This window comes from Balaenoptera ricei, chromosome X (assembly GCF_028023285.1).
Source record: "Balaenoptera ricei isolate mBalRic1 chromosome X, mBalRic1.hap2, whole genome shotgun sequence".
Classification (NCBI taxonomy): Eukaryota; Metazoa; Chordata; class Mammalia; order Artiodactyla; family Balaenopteridae; genus Balaenoptera; species Balaenoptera ricei.
In genome coordinates, this window is record NC_082660.1 from 60,537,649 (window position 1) to 60,557,712 (window position 20,064).

General features: G+C 38.6%; 1 protein-coding gene across 4 annotated transcripts in view; it reads right to left on the reverse strand.

Moving 5' to 3' along the window:
* Positions 1-20,064, reverse strand: part of OPHN1 (oligophrenin 1) — a 599,884-nt gene that overhangs the window by 242,598 nt on the left and 337,222 nt on the right. For all 4 annotated transcript variants that reach the window (XM_059910821.1, XM_059910818.1, XM_059910820.1 and 1 more), the window contains 5 exons: positions 18,582-18,685; positions 9,157-9,248; positions 4,187-4,265; positions 1,757-1,790; positions 1,156-1,218 (listed from right to left, as the gene is read on the reverse strand). In XM_059910821.1, the coding sequence (XP_059766804.1) occupies positions 1,156-1,218; positions 1,757-1,790; positions 4,187-4,265; positions 9,157-9,248; positions 18,582-18,685 (372 nt within the window). The remainder of the gene's footprint in view (positions 1-1,155; positions 1,219-1,756; positions 1,791-4,186; positions 4,266-9,156; positions 9,249-18,581; positions 18,686-20,064) is intronic.

Genomic DNA, 20,064 nt, shown 5'->3' on the forward strand with positions numbered 1-20,064 from the left:
CACACTCCATAGTAAATAGAAGAAAATGCTCAGTTGAGTAGCAGCGGATGGCTGAGAATGGTGTTACCATCTTGTCAAGGAACTAGGGTTTCGTTGAAAAAGGAGGAAATATGAACCTTCAAATTGCCCCTGAGCAGTGGTATAAAGTAAGAGAGGCCTACAGTGTGGCAGATGTGAAGCAAACAGCCATTTTTTGCATGAAGAAAGATTGAAGTAACTTAAAAAAAAAAAAAAAAGAGGCCTGGCTCATACACTACACTTGCCTACATTCAAAATATTCTCAGAGAGAAACAAGAGAGTATTGTCAACCTGGAAAAATGCTGATGCCACATTTGCCTGAATTTAACTTTGCCCACCAAAATTTTCAAATCAACATGTATTGTGGCAGAAACTGAACTCTTGTTTATTTAGGATGGAACTATCATAACACTACTTGAAGAGTGCCAGATAGTATTTGAGAATATTTTATAAGCCATTTGAAGCTCTTTACCTTTAAAAGCAGGAAACCACAAATTATCCAAACATGGTTAAATACCACTGATTTGCAATTTGTGGACATTTTAAAAATTGTGTCTAGTACTCAAGGTTTATAAACAGTCTCCTTTCCTAAAACGGGTCCTGACTAATAGATGATATCATTGTTCCTTTAGAGAAATTGCCCAGGAAAAATTCAGAATGACCAGACTTTGCCATTTGCAGCAACGTGGATGGACCTGGAGGGTATTATGCTAAGTGAAATAAATCAGACAAAGACAAATACTGTATGATATCATTTACAGGTAGAATCTAAAAGATAAAATAAAACTGGTGAACATAACAAAAAAGAAACAGACTCACAGATATAGAGAACAAACTAGTGGCTACCAGTGGGGTTGGGGGGAGGGGAGGGGCAAAAGAGAGGTGGGAATTAAGAGGTACAAATTATTATGTATAAAATAAATAAGCTACAAGAATATATTGTACAACACGGAATACAGCCAATATTTTATAATAACTATAAATGGAGTATAACCTTTAAAAATTGTGAATCACTATGTTGTATACCTGTAACATATAATATTGTACATCAACTGTACATCAATAAAAATTAAATAAATAAATAATAAAAAGAATGACCAGATTCAAACACTGCTAAGGCTATGGTTCATATCTTACCTTTGGTCTCAATGACATTGATGCACTTCCTAACAAACTTGAACCCCACTTCGTTCAGCTCCACTGTTTCAAGCAAAAGAAAGCAGAGTTAGATTCTGCTGTAATAAACCTCACCTACCAAGCATTCAATGATCTTGCTAAGAGACCGCAGTGAGAGAACTAGGGGTTTGGTTGCTCTTCTTCAATCACCCTTAGGTGGAAAGATTCCTCATTCAGGGGAGAGGGTGGTTAGAGTTTTTACTCTTATAACACAAAATGCTTTTACTTGACCCTTTGCATTATGTCTGCTTTAGGCATGAGCTACATCAAATGTGAAATGTGAGGCTGGAAATGCACACAATTTCTATCATGTGTCTAGAAAAAGAAGGATATAATGTGTTTCTCTATATTACTACTACTACCCCACCCATAAGCTAAGATAAAGTGACTTCCTTAATTCAATCAATAAACACCTTTTAAAAAAAATAGGCCTGAATTTCATTCCATACAGAGGTATCCACAAATACACTTGCATCAATATTACATATCATTGATGATAGCATTTACTGTGATTAGGACAGCTAACAGTTCATAATGTCAGTAGATCAGAAATTTGACTCACTTTCTTCCTGTTTCGTTATAGGGCTGTGATAGATCTACAAAAAAAGAGACAGAAAGAGCCATGGTTATTGTGAATCACTATAGGTAAGTACAGCAAATACTAAATATCTTTCCCCAAATAAGCCATCAAAACCATTAGCGACTTTAAGGCTTTAACAAGAAAGAAAGTGGGCTAAACAGAATCATCTTTGCCTAGGTCCCTAGGAACAGTTGGATTAACAATCCCTGAAGATTACACTGGATTTCATACAGTTCACTGCAGTTGTAGCCTACTCATCTTAGACATTTACTTATGTAAAGCTTAGAGAATTTTTCTGATGGAGCAAGAGAGCATGAGACAAAGAAAGTGATTTTCTCATGGATACCTGGGTAATTGGCATTGATGGTAAAATTTAAATATTCCTAATACCAACCAACCCGCCCAGAGACATTAATGGGTGTTTCCCTGTAGAAAGGCAAGTGCCCATCTGAAAGAGATCCATGCATTCACCAAGATTTCTCTGAGCCATCTTGAAGTATGCATTGTGATATCTATGTGAGAGACCAAAGAGGAGATCCTCGACCCTTGAAGCCTAGTCTTGGCTCTACCTCTACCTCTACCTCATTATGAAACTTAGCCGTGTCCTTTTCATTCTCTAGACTTCAAAATTCATATCTCTAAAATGATCAGGGTTGGAGTAGATGTTCCTTCAAGTCCTGATCTTCTTTGACACTTTAAGCAAAGGCAAGCATACTATGTATAAGATCAATGAATTGGGGGGGGTTAATAAAGTAGTGACAACATTAGTAATGTGAGGCTGCAGGAAATAAGTCCTCTATATGCCATCTGTATAGTTTGCTTTAACAATCTCTCCTTTTAAAAGAAAATTTTCTCCCTATGTGTGTATGCCAATGGATATTTCAGTGAGAGAGGTTTCTGTGCTTGGCCAGCCCCTTTTCACCACTGCTATAAACAAGATATTTGTGAAACGTCTCTCATAATCAAGTTGGTAAGGATCCACATGCAGTGGGCCCATGTTCTAACATCATTCTCCACAAAAAGCCATCTGTATCCTTTGATTTTTAAAACCCTAAAGGGAGAGCAATTTCAGGAGAGGGAATTAAGAGTAAAATGATTTACAATATTGTAAATTAACTATACATCAATTTTAAAAAGTAAGAAGAAAGAAATATGAACAACAAAAAAGAATAAAATGCCTTGCTGAGCTTCCTACTATCCTCCTAAAGAAATATCACAGGCATGTAATAGTTAAGCTCCAGGTTTCTGGGAGGGGAGGAAGGGGAGAAAGGCCCTGGCCTATTTTCTGGATGACAGTCCTCACAACACCACTTCTCTCCTGCTACCATCTTGGTTGCTATTAATGCAATCTGGCATCTGGGCACTCCTCTTTAGTCTCCAAGGCACTGAAAACACACAGAAAGAAAGCCCTGTGATATATTTCCCCTCTTAGCAAGTTTTTGCCTTGCATAAAGCAAGAAGATTGGACTGTATCCAAACACTGTTGAATTTCAGTAGGTTTGTACCCAACCTTCAGACCAGTCAGAAGCACCTCAACCTAACATAGTACATTATGGTTGACAAACTGGCTTTCAACTGATTTTTCAAATCAACTCTGTGAGGTAGGTAGAACAGAAATTATTAAAGCCATTTTACTTAAGAGAAGAGAACAGTCTCGGAGATTAAATAACTATCTCAAGATCACACAATCATTGAATGGCAGAACCAGATCCAAATCTAACCTTTTGGGATTCCAAGACTAGGAAGCTGATATTATTTCATATGCCACGAGAAGAAACCTACGCAGAAGATACTGAAGAGAGAAAATGCTTTTCAGTGACTTCTGACTGTTCATATTGGTCTTTCTATGATAATCACTAGCCTTTTAAAAGTATTACTTGTCATCATATGTAACAGTGTTCTAAATGGAGTGGTGCATCCTGGGATATAGGATGGCAATGCCATCTCCTGCCCTTAAAGAGAACAAGCTGACTTGGGGATGTAAGGGAGGGGCAGCAAAACCATTTTGAATAAAATCTTAATAAATCCTTGTTCACAACCATGGAAATTATTTTCCATCCTTATATATGAACCCATATTAATGTTATAAACTGCAAAAAGGCTTAATTTTCTTTCTTAAGATTTTGTGGGCATGGCTGCGTAATCTAAGACCAGAGCAAGAAGCTGAGAGACCTGGATTCTAGGCCCATTGTGATGCCTTTCTGAGAGTGATCCTAGAGAAGTCTTTCACCCTCTCTGGCACTCAAGTTGCCTAACTTGTTAAAAAAGAAATGTCAACTCAACAATTCCTTCTACCTCTAAAATTTTGAGTATCAAAGATCTATCACCATTTAATTATCCTGGACCCACTGCTACCACTAGAGCGACACATATACTGGATTCTGTTGCTGAGGTTTCCCCAGGATAACTTACAGGTTCTTTCCCATCCATGGCCTCCATCCATAGTCTTCTGTTAGCTTCTGAAAGGGCTTGCAGAGTGATGGTTCCTGGCCTAAGGAAAAAATGACAAGTTGAGAGGAGAAAAGTCACCTGAGAGATTGAAGTCTTGTGATCTAGGGTCCCTCTCAGCCCTGGGAGATATCAAACTGAGCAGGCACAGGCATATAGATTTCCAACTTCTCATAATCTGTTTTACTCAGAAAAACAATGGGACTTAGAGAACAGTAACTTTGGAAACACTGGTGGAGGTGGTATCTTGGTGGCCTCATGCCAGAATTGGACAAGGAAATAGGAAGGCAGATACTGACACCTAACCATAATACACACTTAAACTGGCCCCACTGTGCTTGAGCCAAACTGAGGCTCACCCTGCCTCTCTCTCTTGGAAGCCAGCCATTTGGTCTGGGCTCTAGGGGTTCTGAGCATGTTCATTACGGGCACGTTCATCTATCAGGAAAATGGCTTGCTACTTCTACCACCTAGGATGTCCAAGGAGCATTTCAGTTGGAAATAAGTCAACAACATGCACAATGGCTCAGCCACAGGGAGGAGGCCTTTTGGCCGATTTAAGCAAGCTTATGAATAACAATGACAACTAATAGTTATTGAATGCTCACCAGGTGCCAGGTTCTTTTCTAAGTACTTTATAGGTATTAATTCATTTAATATACACAGGAAGGCTATAAAGCAGGGACTATAGTAATCCTTATTTTATAGAAGGGGAAACTGAGGCACAGAGAGGTTACCTAAGTTCACACAGTGGTTAAATATAGAGCCAGGATTTCAATTTAGGAATTTGGGTCCAGCAGCCATGTTCTTTCTTAACTAATACACTATAAGGCCTCTTCTGCATGGCAGATGACTTCAAATCTAATTTTATTTTATTTACTTGCAGTAACTATAACTACATACCCAGAGATACCCCAATTTGGTATACTCTGTTCTTTTTAGACCTTCAAAACCAAACTGGAATTTGGGGATTGACCATAATGTTGCAGGTATAAGGTCTCTTCCATTCTCTGCGTAGTTGTGCCATTATGAGATGCTTGTTACTCTCACTCCTTCTACGTTAAGATGAGACCTCTCTCAGAGTCATGAAATGATAAGAGCAATTACAAGAGAGTTCAGTGGAAAAGTCACTGTGCCTCAGTTTCTTTATCCATAAAAATGTTGGAGCAGACAAGCTGGGAGGTCCTTTCCAGTTCTGATATCATGAGATTCCTGTTCTACCTGTCCTTCTGTCTCTTATTCCATTAAAGTACTCCTTAAAAAAGGAAAGAAAAAAGAAAAAGAAAAAGCAAGTCATTAACTAGAATGAATCGTTCTTTTTTCTGCTCTTTAGCTGTTTGGGCACAATTACACTTTACAGGATTTGCTACTGAACTAGGGATATTAGCTAACATCGTCATCAGTTAATGAAAAGGAATTCTGAATTCTAGGTGTCCTCGGGAACTTATAAGCATTGTGACCACCTATCGACCCATGCCAATTTTTTCCTCACAGACTCAATTTATAATATTCAATAAGACTAAACCCTTAAGTAAAAAAAAAAAAAAAAAAAAAGGAAAGCCCCCAAATGATCTTTAAGCCAGAATCAACTGAAAACCAGGACTTGGCTTTGGGCACTGGATTCTTTCAAGTTTAACTTTTTCTAAGAAACATCCAACCTTTTGGATATATCTTATGGGGCTAGAAAGTCTAGAAATCTTTGTAAAAACAGCTACGCAGCTGAATCCTGAAGCCAGAAGGAAGGAGAGCAAGCAAATGGGCAACAAACATAAAAGCAGATGCTGTAGACTAGATAGGATGTTAAGCCCATTCTAGACTCAGTTTCCCTACTTGGGAAACCAATAAGCTGGTATGTGTCCTCTCTTGACCATACGGAGAAGCTGAAAGAATAAATAAGTGACTATTCAATAAGCATTTGGAGATTCTTGGGTGCTACCGAAAGTCAAATTCAAAGAAAAATACTGCTAAGAACAAGACGACAAAGTAGAGAGTATGACTTCTAGTCCAGGCTTTTCCATTATGACTTTAGACAAATCCTTTGCCCACCCTGAGGTCTGAGTCACTCATCTAAAACAAAAAGGCATATACAGCATATTTGCTGTAGAGTTCAGTGGTTAAGAGTATGACTTGGAAACTAGTATTCCTGGATTTGGATCCTAGCTCTAACATTTAATAGCTGTATAACCTAAGTGCTTAACTTCTTTCTGTCTCCTTGTCTTTGTGAAATTGGGATAGTAACATTCCCTACTTCATGTGACTGATGAAGACTAAAGGAAATTATACACTTAAAAGGCTGAGAATGGTGCCTGGCACATAGAGGTACTCAGAGAATGTTAGCAGTTGTTGTTGTCATCATCATCGTCACTGTTGTCATTATTACTATTATTATTGCCCTTCAAGTTCTGATGGCCTATGAGCCTGTGGCTTCAAATATTGGTAGGAACACTAATAGAAAAGTTATCCTCTATTCTGGAAATAGAAAAAGGGACTCAAAGACTCCTTTGTTCTATCCCACAGGGAACATGAGTAAATGTGCCTGATGTCTACTGGGAGGCCTGTCTCTGCCCCTTATATCTGATTGACCAGCCAGGAAAGCAAATGCAGATGTCACATCACTCAGAAAACTCCACATGCACAGAGGTACCTCAGCATCTATTCATTATTATATTTGACCCTCTATTTCACAACATATTTATTCTCCTTATAATAGACAATGGAATAAAATTAAAAAGAACATGGGGTTTGGAGACCTACAGACCAGGGTTTGAGCACAGCCTTGCTACTATGTGACTTTGATTAGGCAAGGCAGTTAAATATATACAAGTTAATAGTCTCCTCACCTGTTAAATGAGGGAATGTTTTTTAAAGTGCCCAATATGTGGCAAGTAAAATCATAGATACATTGAAACTTTAATTCCTGGGTTCTGTTCTCAGAATTCCTCAGCATTCTTGGTTAGGGAAAAACACATTTAAAAATGAATACCAAATTCAGTATCTACCATGAGCTATACATAGCACTAGATGCAAGATATATAAAGATGAGTTGGTCTTAGCCCCTAACCTTAGGGCCAAACTGTTTGCAAATGCTTTGAGTCTATGGGAATATTACTTGCAAGTGGGCAGCAAATTTAAGCTGAAAAGTGAATCAGAATGGAATTAGACACAGAAAATTTTAATTTCATTTATGTACATTGATGCTGCATAGCCAAAGACACTAAAGGTTCATGAAAAGGAAGACACAGCCAACAGTCACTTTCCCCTTCCTACTGGGCCTGAAGCTGTGGGGGAAAATGAGTGACAGCCTTATGGTTATCAGTAACAATGTTTACAATTACAGCCGTCTTTGACTGAGGCCATCCATTCTTTTTTTTTTTTTTTTTTTTGGCTGTGTTGGGTCTTTGTTGCTGCGCGCGGGCTTTCTCTAGTTGCGGAGAGCGGGGGCTATGCTTTGTTGTGGTGCGTGGGCTTCTCGTTGTGGTGGCTTCTCTTGTTGCGGAGCAGGGGCTCTAGGAACACGGGCTTCAGTAGCTGTGGTATGCAGGCTCAGTAGTTGTAGCACACGGGCTTAGTTGCTCCGCGGCATGTGGGCTCTTCCTGGACCGGGGCTTGAACCCGTGTCCCCTGCATTGGCAGGTGGATTCTTAACCACTGTGCCACCAGGGAAGCCCAGGACCATCCATGCTTAACAAAGAAAGCATATAGATTCACAAACAGAATTTTTTAAACATCTTTATTGGAGTATAATTGCCTTACAAAGTTGTGTTCGTTTCTGCTGTATAACAAAGTGAATCAGCTATACGTATACATATATCCCCATATCCCCTCCCTCTTGCGTCTCCCTCCCACCCTCCCTATCCTACCCCTCTAGGTGGTCACAAACCACCGAGCTGATCTCCCTGTGCTATGCGGCTGCTTCCCACTAGCTATCTATTTTACATTCGGTAGTGTATATATGTCCATGCCACTCTCTCAACTTCGTCCCAGCTTACCCTTCCACAAACAGAAATTTAAAATGGGGAAATGGACTAATAGTTACTTATTCCCAGACAAAAAAATGCCTTATTTTCTTAATCTGATCTATATGATTCCAGTCACTAACAGTTTTGTTCATATGATATTGTAATTCAACCTTCAAGTTCCTTTCTAGTAATCTGATCATTTTGTTAAATTCTACTGTATTACTTAGTGCCTAATACATGGAAATAATGGACTGAAATAAAATAAACACATTTACTCACTGAACTTTGGATCAACCTCCCAACTATATAACATGCCTTTTTCCAAAGTAACTCCAAATGTTCTCATTTTAAAATTTAAAAGTTAAATTCCCCTCTGATAAAATTGCCCAGGTTGAAAAAACAAAAAGAGGGCACTGGAGAGAAACAAATGCAACAAAGTCCAAAGTTTGCAAGCTTTTGCTGAAATCAGAAAGTTGATAACCAAACTATTTCCACTTTACATAAATATCTGCAAAGTAGGAAAATCTGTAGCATGTTTGTACCAAATGGGGAAAAAAGAATCCCTAATACCACTACCACCCTCCATCCAATCTACCTCCCCTTAAATATGTGTTCCAATTCATTTGTTCTTGTATATTAGGAAATAAAAAAGAATGAGTTTTGTTACCCTGTCCTTTTGTAGCATCACCAAATGTTGACCTTTTGCATATATAATAGCAAATTAAATCATAGGAGTAACTTGTTCTGCCTAAAGCAAGTGAGGCAAAGCTGACTGAACCTTGAATAGAGAGAACTAGCTCTGGGCCAGCTCTAACAGGGATCCCTGAAAGGGCAGTCAGAAGAGCCAAGACGATGATGTCATGAATAATTTTGCTCATTTTTATCAACAGGAGATGACAGAGGAAAATAAAATACCTACCCAGGCTCAGCATCTGGCACATGGGGACATTGTCAATTCATATCAGCACAGCTTACCTTTCATTAGTTTCTATATCAAAACAGAATCTCTTGTCGATAGACTCCGTCTTCCTTCTCACGCAGTACTTCAGGGTTAAGTCCAAGGGTCCCTGATATAAGAAAAGGATTAATAGCCAGCTTGAAAAAAAATACATAGAAGCTTCTTCTGCCTACCGCAGCATCCTCAGTGTCACTTGGAAGGCATCTCTCAGGGCAGCGGGAACAATGTTTAGCCTCACTGAGAACCTTGTCCCCTCAAATGGTAGTTGCAGCAAGGTGGCAGATGGTTTCTCTCTGCTCCAAAAATCAATGGCTGAGTTCAGGAGAAAATGCTCAGGATAAGACATTGCTCTTTTCCAAGCATGATATATTAAATAGGAAACTCATTATACAACATGTAAAGGGGAATTTAGGAGAAATGGGCTGCCCAAATGCCATTAAGTGTACAAAATAAAATTTCGTGAGGCTTCTAGGTAGGGAGGTTGCAATGGGTAAGTGGCTTTCTGCAATCTTCCTTCCATTACAGTGGCAGATAGAAGAGGGGAAGAAAAACATTTTTGGTTCCCCACTTCCAGAGTCTTTAAGATGATGGGAATTACAAAAGCAATATCTCCAAAGATAGGGCAGGAGTAGGGAAAATAGGCATATTTGTGTAATGGTCAAGGTGGCATTTGGTATTTCATATGTGCAGGATAGTGTGGCCCACCTGTCTTGTGGGCACGTAACAAGGCCATAGAAATCCACTGTGTCCACAGATTAAAATTCTCCAAATCCCAACATAGTTCAGTTCCCCTCTATTATCTCAACAGAGACAGTGGGGTATAGGAAAGAGAAGTAATGTTTATTGATCACCTACTATGTTCCACATATTATGCTAGGTATTTTTAAACCACTTTTCTTCATAACAACACTCAGAGGGAAGTGAACCTCAGAGAGGTAAAATGGCTTACCCAAAGTCACCCAAGTCAGTATAGCAGAAATAGTAATAAACTAAGAAGTTTAAAACCTTGGGTCTTGTCTCAGTTATGCCATTTACTAGCTATGTGGCCCAGGGTAAATATTCTTCCTCTCTGAATATAAACTTCACAACCTATTAAATAGGAATAATACTATCCTCCTTGCTGTCTCGAATTCAGAAATACTGCCCAAGTGCCAGGTTTGTGCCTAAGCACTATACCATCCAAACTGGTCCATACAGCTGATCATCCAGTACTTCCCTCTCATTGTCACACTCAAGACCTTTGCAGGTCTATCCTTTTACCTGTTCCTGCACTATAGAAACAAAACTCTATATTCACCTTTCAATCTGCCTTCCCAACCCCAACACTTAGGATATCAAGCATTGTTAGCCTTGCAAGATGAGAGTAATTAACAGTATCATGTACTCACCCTCCCTCTTTAAACTCTCAACTCCTTCAGATTTGGTGAGGTGATGTCAAAGCTTGGGGGACAACACCACTTCAGGTTCACCTCCAGCTACCGTCATCTAGTTTATGTCCCATCAGTGCAAAAGTACTCTTATTTCACACATGTATCATGCTCTTTCATAACTCCAACTTTGCATATACTGTTTCCTCCACCCAAAGTGACTTTATCCATATTCTTTGACTGGCTAAACTCTTAACTTGTTCTGCAACTTGTAGTTCAGCTTTCATTTCCTCAAAAATCCTTCCCAAATACAATATACTGTCTGCTATGTGTTTTCTGCATTGTATTAAAGTTTCTTTTTTTCATGTCTGATTTCCCCACTTGACAGATCTCCTCAAGGATGTGGGCAGTGTCTTATTTATCTTTATATCTCTAGTACCTAGTAAAGAGTTAGTGCTCAATAAATATAAACTATATTATCATCCTTGCCATTTTTTTCTGAGAAAAATGATACTGAGCAACATTAAGTAATTTACTCAAGATCACAGTTTACTAGGCCACAGAACTAGGATTTAAGACTAGTTCTTGAGACAAGAGTGTCCAAGAGGTGGAGTAGGACGACCCTTAGCTCACTTCCTCCCATGGGCACACCAATATTACAACTATTTATGGAGTGATGATCAATAATGAGAATCACCTGAAGGCTAGCAGAAAAGATCCTCTACAGCTAAAGGTATAAGGAAGGAACCACAACTAGACAGGTAGGAGGGGCACAGGCATGGTATAGTCAAGGCGCACAACCCTGGGTACATGATCCACAAACAGGAAGATAATTACAATTGCAGAGTTTATCCCTAAGGGGCAAGGGATAAACTGACCCCCATATGCGATTCCTAGTCAAGGGGTCCTGACCCGGGAAGACAAGGCCTCAGAACATCTGGCTTTGAAAGCCAGGGCTTCCTTTCAGGAGGGCCAGAGGGCTGTAGGAAATAGACACTCTATTTTTAAAGGGTGCACACAAAATCTCACATGCTCTGAGAACTAGGACAAAAGCAGTAATTTGAAAGGCACCTGGGTCAAATCAACCTGCTGGTATTAGAGACCCACCCAGAGAGACAGGAGACAACTGGAACTCACCCTAGGGACATAGACACTGGTGGAAGCCATTTTGAGGAGCTAATTCTACCATGAGGAAACAGGTGCTGGAAAGCACCATTTTGGAGTCCCCCTTGTAGCTTATTAATGTCAGACCTGGCCCCACCCACCAGCTAGTTGGCAAAAGTCCTAGGACATGCTAGGCCAAGCAGCCAGCCACAGAGGGATACAGCCCCATCCACCAGCAGGCTAGCAGCAGCAATAGGTCCCCTTGGACTACCCAGCCACTCCAGGACCCAGTGTCATCTAACAGAAAGCACAGGGCTCAGCCCTGCTCACCAGTAAGTGGGAAAAAGCTCCAGGAACTGGCCTTACCCTGTAGCAGGCAGGCAACAGCCCCAGGATACACTGGGCTCCAACACTGCCCAGCAGTGTGCTGAAACTAGCTTTGAGACATACTGTGCCCCACAACCAGCTTACCCAGGATCCAGCCCCACCAAACAGCAGGCTGAAACCAGCCCCCAGACCCCAGCTTGACCCAGCAGCAGCTTGACACCTGCTCTGGGACCCTTCCTTTGGGCTTCACAAGAAGCCAACCAGTGACTTGGCCAAGCCCACCAGTGGGTAAGGACCAGGACACAGCCTAAACTACCATGGGGCAATAACCAGTTCCAGGACTCCCTGGGCCCCACAGCCAACTGCAATGGAACTCAGACCAGCCCACCAGCAGGTGGTAGCTTCAGCAGTAGGCAGGGCCTGGCAACCAACCACGGGGGGGTGCCCACCAGTGTGCCCATAATAGTAGGCCCCACCAAAAGAGGAGCCTCTTTTTATATATAAGACATTCTATTCAAAAGCTAGCTGCAGAATATACATTCTTTTCAAGTGCACATAACACTCTCCAGGACAGATCACAAACTAGGACGCAAAACAAGTGTCAGTAAATTTAAGGAGATAGAAATCATATCAAGTATCTTTTCTAACCACAACACTATGACTAGAAATCAACTACAAGAAAAAAACTGCAAAAAACCCCATAAACATGTAGAGGATAAACAATGTGTTACCAAACAACCAAAGGATCACTGAAAAAATCAAAGAGGAAATCAAAAATACCTGGAGACAAATGAAAATGAAAACAAAACAATCCAAAATTTGTGGAATGCAACAAAAGCAATTCTAAAAGTGAATGTTACACCAATACAAGCTTACCTCAGGAAACAAGAAAAATCTCAAATAAACAACGTAACCTTACACATAAAGTAACTAGAAGAAGAACAAACAAAAGCCAGTGTCACTACAAGAAAAGAAATCATAAGATCAGAGCAGAAATAAATGAAATAGAGACTAAAAACCAAAAAATAGAAAAGATAGATTAAACTAAGAGCTGGTTGAAAACATAAACAAAATTGATAGATCTTTACCCAGAGTCATCGAGAAAAAAGAGAGAGGGCCCAAATCAATAAAATCAGAAATAAAAAAGAAGTTACAACCAACCCCACAGAAATACCAAAGATCGTAAGCAATTACTATGATCAATCAAACACCAATAAAATGGACAACTTAAGAGAAATTCCTAGAAATAAATGTACAATCTTCCAAAACTGAATCAAGAAGAAATAGAAAATACAAACAGACCAATTATCAGTAATGAAACTGAATGAGTAATTAAAAGAAATACTCCCAACACACAAAAGTACAGAACCAGATGGCTTCACAGGTGAATTCTACCAAACATTTAAAGAAGACTAACACCTATTCCTCTCAAACTATTTCAAAAAATTACAGTGGCAATACACTTCTGAATTCATTCTCTAAGGCCTGCATCACATTGATATCAAAATGAGACAAAGACACCACAAAAACAGAAAATTACAGGCCAATATCACTGATGAACATACATGAAAAAAATCCTCAACAAAACTTTAGCAAAGCCAATTCAACAGTACATTAAAAGGATCATACACCATAATCAACTGGGATTTATCCCAGGGATGCAAGGATGGTTCAATATCCACAAATCAATGTGATACACCACTTAATAAACTGAAGACTAAAAAATCATATGATCATCTCAAGAGATGCAGAAAGAGCTTTTGACAAAATGCAACATCCATTATGATAAAAAAATTCTTAACAAAATTGATATACAGGGAACATGCCTCAACATAATAAAGGCCAAATATGATGAGCCCACAGCTAACATCATAGTCAATGGTGCAAAGCTGAAAGCATTTCCTCTATGACCAGAAACAAAACAAGGATACCCACTCTTACCAGTTTTAATGAACATAGTATTGGCATTGCAGGCCACAGCAATCAGACAAGAAAAAAAAAAATAAACCAAATCCTAATTGGAAAGGGAGATGTAAAAGTGTCAATGTTTGCAGATGACATGATACCACATATACAAAATCCTAAAGATGCTACCAAAAAACTATTAGAACTCATTGAAGAATTCAGTAAAGTTGCAGGATACAAAATTAATATACAGAAATCTGTGGCATTTGTACACACTGACAACAAACTATCAGAAAGAGAAATTAATAAAATAATCCCATTTATAATCACATAAAAAATAAAATACCTAGGAATAATCTAAGGAGGTAAAATGCCTGTACTCAGAAGCTATAAGATGCTAATGAAAGAAACTGAAGATGATACAAACAAATGGAAAGATACTCCATGCTTGTGGATTAGAAGAATTAATATTGTTAAAATGACCGTACTACCCAAGGTAATCTACAGATTCTATGTAATCACTAGAAAACTAGCAATGGCATTTTTCACAGAACTAGAACAAGTAATTCTAATATCTGTATGTAAATGCATACACCCTGAGTAGCCAAAACAATCTTGAGAAGGATGAACAAAGCCAAAGTTAACATGCTCCCTGATTTCAAACTATACTACAAAGATACAGTAATCAAAACATTATGGTTCTGGCACAAAAACAGACACATAAATCAATGCAACAGAACAGAGAGACCAATAATGAACCCACACTTATGTAGTCCATTAATCTATGACAAAGGATGCAAGAATATACAATGGGGAAAAGACAGTCTCTTCAATAAATGATGTTGGGAAACTAGACAGCTACATGCAAAAGAATCAAACTGGACTAGTTTCTCACATCATATACAAAAATAAACTCACAATGAATTAAAGACTTAAGTGTAGGATTTGAAAGCATAAAACTCCTAGAAGAAAACATAGGTAGTTCTCTGTGACATCAGGCTTAGCAATATTTTATTGGATCTGTCTTCTCAGGCAATGGCAACAACAGCAAAAATAAACAAATGGGACTTCCTCAACCTAAAAAGCTTTTGCACAGCAAAGGAAACTATAAACAAAATGAAAAGGCCACCTACTGAATGGGAGACAATATTTGTAAATGATATATCTGATAAAGGGTTAATATCCAAAATATACAGAGAACTCATAAAATTCAAAATTAAAAAAAAACAATTTAAAGAATAGACAGAGGGCCTGAATTTTTTGAAAGAAGACAAACAAATGGCCAACAGGAACATTAAAAGATGCTTAGCATCACTAATCATTGGGGAAATGCAAATCAAAACCACAATGAGATGTCACCTCACATCTGACTGAATGGCTATCATCAAAAAGACCACAAATAACAAATATTGGTGTGGATGTAGAGAAAAGGAAACCCTAGTACACTCTTGGTGGGAATGTAAATTGGTGCAGCGACTGTGGGAAGCAGTATGGAGATTCCTCAAAAATTTAAACATAGAGCTTCCATATGATCCAGCAATTCCACTCCTGGGTATTTGTCGGAAGAAAACAAACACACCAATTAGAAAAGATATATGCACCCCTATGTTCAGCATTACTTACAATAGCCAAGATATGGAAGCAATCTAAGTGCACACCAGTAGATAAATGGATTAAAAAACATGTGGTATATAAAAACCATGGAATATTACTCAGCCATACAAGGGAATGAAATCTTGCCATTTGCGTCAACATGGATGGACCTCAAGAGTATTATGCTAAGTGAAACAAGTCAGACAGAGAAAGACAAATGCCATATGATTTCACTTATATGTTAAATCTAAAAAACAAAACAAATGAACCAACATAATGAAACAGAAATAGAGTCATAGGTACAGAGAACAAACAGGTGGTTGCCAGAGGGGAAGGGGGGCGGGATGTGAAAAATAGGTGAGAAAGATTAAGAGGTATAAATTTCCAGTTACAAAATAAATGAATCACGGATATGAAATGTACAGTGTGAAGAATATAATCAATAATTATGTACTATCTTTATATGGTGACAGATCATAACTAGACTTATCACGGCGATCCTTTTATAATACATAGAAATCCCAAATCACTATGTTGTTCATCAGGAACTAACATAGTGTTACAGGTCAATTATACTTGAAAAACAAACAAAGTAACTCATAGAAAAAAGAGATCGGATTTGTGCTTACCAGAGGTGGAAGCTGGGGGAATAGGGAATTGGACAAAGGCATCTAAAGGTACTAATTTCCCGTTATAAGATAAATAAATACTAGGGATGTTATGTATAACATGATTAATATAATTAACACTTCTGTATGTTATATATGAAAATTGTTAAGAGAGTAAATCCTAAGAGTACTCATCACAAGAAAAAAATTTTTTCTTTAATTTTGTACCTGTATAAGACAATGGGTGTTCACTAAACTTATTGTGATAATACTTTCATATTGTATGTAAGTCAGATCATTATGCTGTACACCTTAAACTTATACAGTGCTGTATGTCAGTTATATCTCAGTATAACTGGAACGGAAAAATATTTGATATGAAGAATGAATGAATGAATGAATAAGTAAATGAATAAATAGGTAAAACTAGTTATTGTGATTCAAAATGTAGCTCTCTTGCCTCTTACAACTACCTGAAAGGGAAGGGATGAGAATCTTATAAAATAGTATTTGGGATTGTGCTCTGTAAAGTAAGCAGTACAACCCAAATGGAAGTTGATAGGCTGAACTACTAGAGTACACTGGTAAGTACCACAGTCAGAAAGAGAGCTAATTCTTCCATCTCCAAATTGGGCTAATGATACTCCACAGTGCTGCTGGGAAAGTAAATGAGGCACATGACAGCAAATGTCTAGCTCAGAGCCTGGTGCACAGCAAACACTGAATAAATAGTGGCTTTTATGGTGTTATCATTATTATAGTCTCACTTATTTGTATTATTTACCTTTATAAAACACAAACTAGTAAAAGGAACTGAGAGAAATGATAAGAAGAAACCATTTCCAATTCAGTTTAAGGAAATTAAAGTAACTACTTCCACCTCCCCTTTGCTGTAAATGGACAACCAAGTTCCTCTTTCCATTCCATAAAGAGTCCCATATTTAAATTGCTTAGGCTGACACTTACTGCAGTTTTGCAAGTAGCCACTCAATTAAAAGGGCAGGGGGAAAGAATAACTAAAAGAAGGGCTTGCTCTCATCTGCTAAGAAGCTATGAAAGTGGTATCTGCTGCCTCTGGCCTCAGCTTTGCAGTAGGACCTGCCTAAGAAAGGAACTTTGAAGTCCAAAGTTCGGAAAGTAATGTGTGTAGAAAAAGAAAAGAAAGAGACTACAGGACAGTGTTACTTAAAAGCACTTGCCAGTCAGATACATAAGCTAAGTTCTGACAGAAATGGGACAAATTCTGTGCTACAGCACAATTTATTGGAACCACATTGAAAGGTTCTTTGGCAATTGGCAGACTGGAAACTAAGGAGAGTTTTGGATTCATGGATGAATAACTGGCCCACATAGAAACATGGATGAGGGTTGTGGAGACCCAATTTGGTATGCTCTGTTAGCGGTGCATCCCATGTCTAATCCACATTCAAAGCAGAGTGGCAAAACTTGTGGTTAATGACAAAAAAGAAAAGCAGTTTTTCAACTGCCACCAAATCTCAATCATCACTAATTTCCTATGAACAAGCCACATAAGAGAGATCTTCCATGGAAAGCACCAGCAATGGAGAAAAAATGGCCCCAAAAGTCTCCAAATTTCTGCCTATCGAAATTGGGTCTTCATGCACCACAACTTTCAATGCTAACAAGTAAACCTTTTTTTCACTTTATAAACAATTTGTAAATAAGGGAAATCCTTAAAAATTATGCCCTAAGACCCTGTCTGAGAGACAGTTAAAGGGACACACTGAACTACTTTTAGAATATGAACAGTCAGTCTATCAGCTTTTATCTTAAGAAACCTTCAGGTGTGTGTACATGTGTGTGTGTGTGTGTGTGTGTGTGTGCATGTGTTCCCAAAGCCCCTACAAAGATAGGCAAAAGTGTGATAACAGAATAATTTTTTTAGCTGGGTGGTCATACATAAAAAATAATATATAATGTATAACATAATATAACATATATATATAAGATCAGGTTCCTCCAGGTAAGTGAACTATCTTCTCAGTGTGTTAAACTCATCTTGCCATTTTGGGGAGTAGGGGAAAGTTTGGAGGGCAGAAGAAGAGGCATTAACTGCTTAAAGATATTTGAGCATTACATACAATGTGGGGTATAGATTATTCCAACTTTAGGCACCAGAATACCCCTTTAAAAATGGAATTTCGGAAAATGTTTTGTATTTTAAACTCTTAACTATTTAAAGGAATCCTATAGTAGAGCCTTCTTAAAAGCAAGTAATACTCTCCTCCAATTTATCCATATTTTTTTGCAAATTTTCTTTGTACAATGTGATAGACTCTTGTAATAATGATCTAAAGTACAGGCACTTTCAGAAGGCCTGGAATCATTAACAGAGATTTTTCACTCAAATGAGTAGTATCTGGCCCAATGCAAACTTAGGCCACGGAGAACATATGAAGTCATGGCTTCACACGACAGTGGTGGACTTGATTCTTTGACACGAAGTCAACATATACTCTTTTCTGAGATGCAGTCACAGATGCATTTCAAAAAAATGTGGCCCATAAAAGAACTGACCTGCTGCTTAGCACCTGGCTTCTGCTCCATAGGTGTCATGGTGAGCGTTTTGGTCTCTTTCTCATATTGGCAGTAGTATTTCACCCAGGATATTCCCAAAGCCCCTACAAAGACAGGCAACAGTGAGCTGATAGAATAAGTATTTTGGCTGCATGGTCAGTCCACCCCTAAGACAGAAGCTGTGTACAGATTCTTCTTCATGGTCATGATCCAGATCTAGTGCTACCTTTCCCCTGAGCTCTAGCCGTGCAGTACCACCTGCCCACTACACAGATGGATAGCCTAATCATCATCAACTGCTTTCCACATCTGCTCTGGCTTGCTCCAAACCACTCTCCTTGCCATGTTCCCTGTGAATGCTCCCATTATATATCCTATTGTATGATCTGGAAACATCTGTAATCTTCTGCTCCTCCTTCCCTGTAACCTGCCCTTCTATCCCCTACATGTCTCTCCTTTCACCCCTTTTAGAACTGAATTCATTCAGGACCCTATTTCTGACTTTTAAAAAACATGTTTTATGAGCTATTTCAAACAAAATAAAAATTCACTATTTCTCCAATTAATTCTTTCAGTGGCCTTCTCTTTGGTTTCCCTCATCTGTGGTCACTCCTTTCTAGCCCATTCTCTACTCTTTTGCTAGAGAAATACTTTTTTAGATTATAGGTTTATTTATATCATTCTTTTTATTATAAACCACCCATGGCTTTCCCACTCTCTCCAAACTCCTTAGGTTGGCTCACAAAGCCTTTTATAATGTGATCGTATTTACGTTTCCAACTTTGTCTTTTGCCACCCTCACCTCTATGCTCGTCTCATGGAATTATATTCAGTTACCAAAAAAATAGGTGGCAATATAATATATAGACCAAGTTCAAGACATATTTAAGAGTGGATAGGGCACTATCACTAATTATATCAGGACAACAAGTATAAACCAGGACTGTCCTTGGAAAACTAAGACCCTACAAACAAACTATAACCTCACACACCTCTGTGCCTTTATTCATGCAGTGGTATACACCTGGAATTTTCTTTGCCATTTTCTTTACCTGTCAAACTCCCAGTCATAATTCAAGTTTCAGTTCATATATCACTTCCTCAGTGAAGCCCTTAGATATATGCCCCAAATGCAGTGCTCAACACATTTCATTATAGTTCTTGATATACTTGTGTCTTAATCAGACTGTGAACTTCTTGAGGGCAAAAACCAAGTTTGATCCATTTTTTGTACCCCCAGTGCATTGCATATTGTCTGGCAAAAAGGATTCTTAGTAAGCGTACATTCAACTGAGCAGGAAGGTCATATCCATTTAACAAATTAGAAAACTAGGGCATAGAAGGATCACATAGTTAGTTAATATTAGAGCCAAGATTACATACTCATTACTCTGTGCCTCTCTTATAATATAGCAGTGGTTCTCAAGTAGGGGCAATTTTGCCTCTCAGGGGACATTTGGCAATGCCTAGAGACATTTTAGGT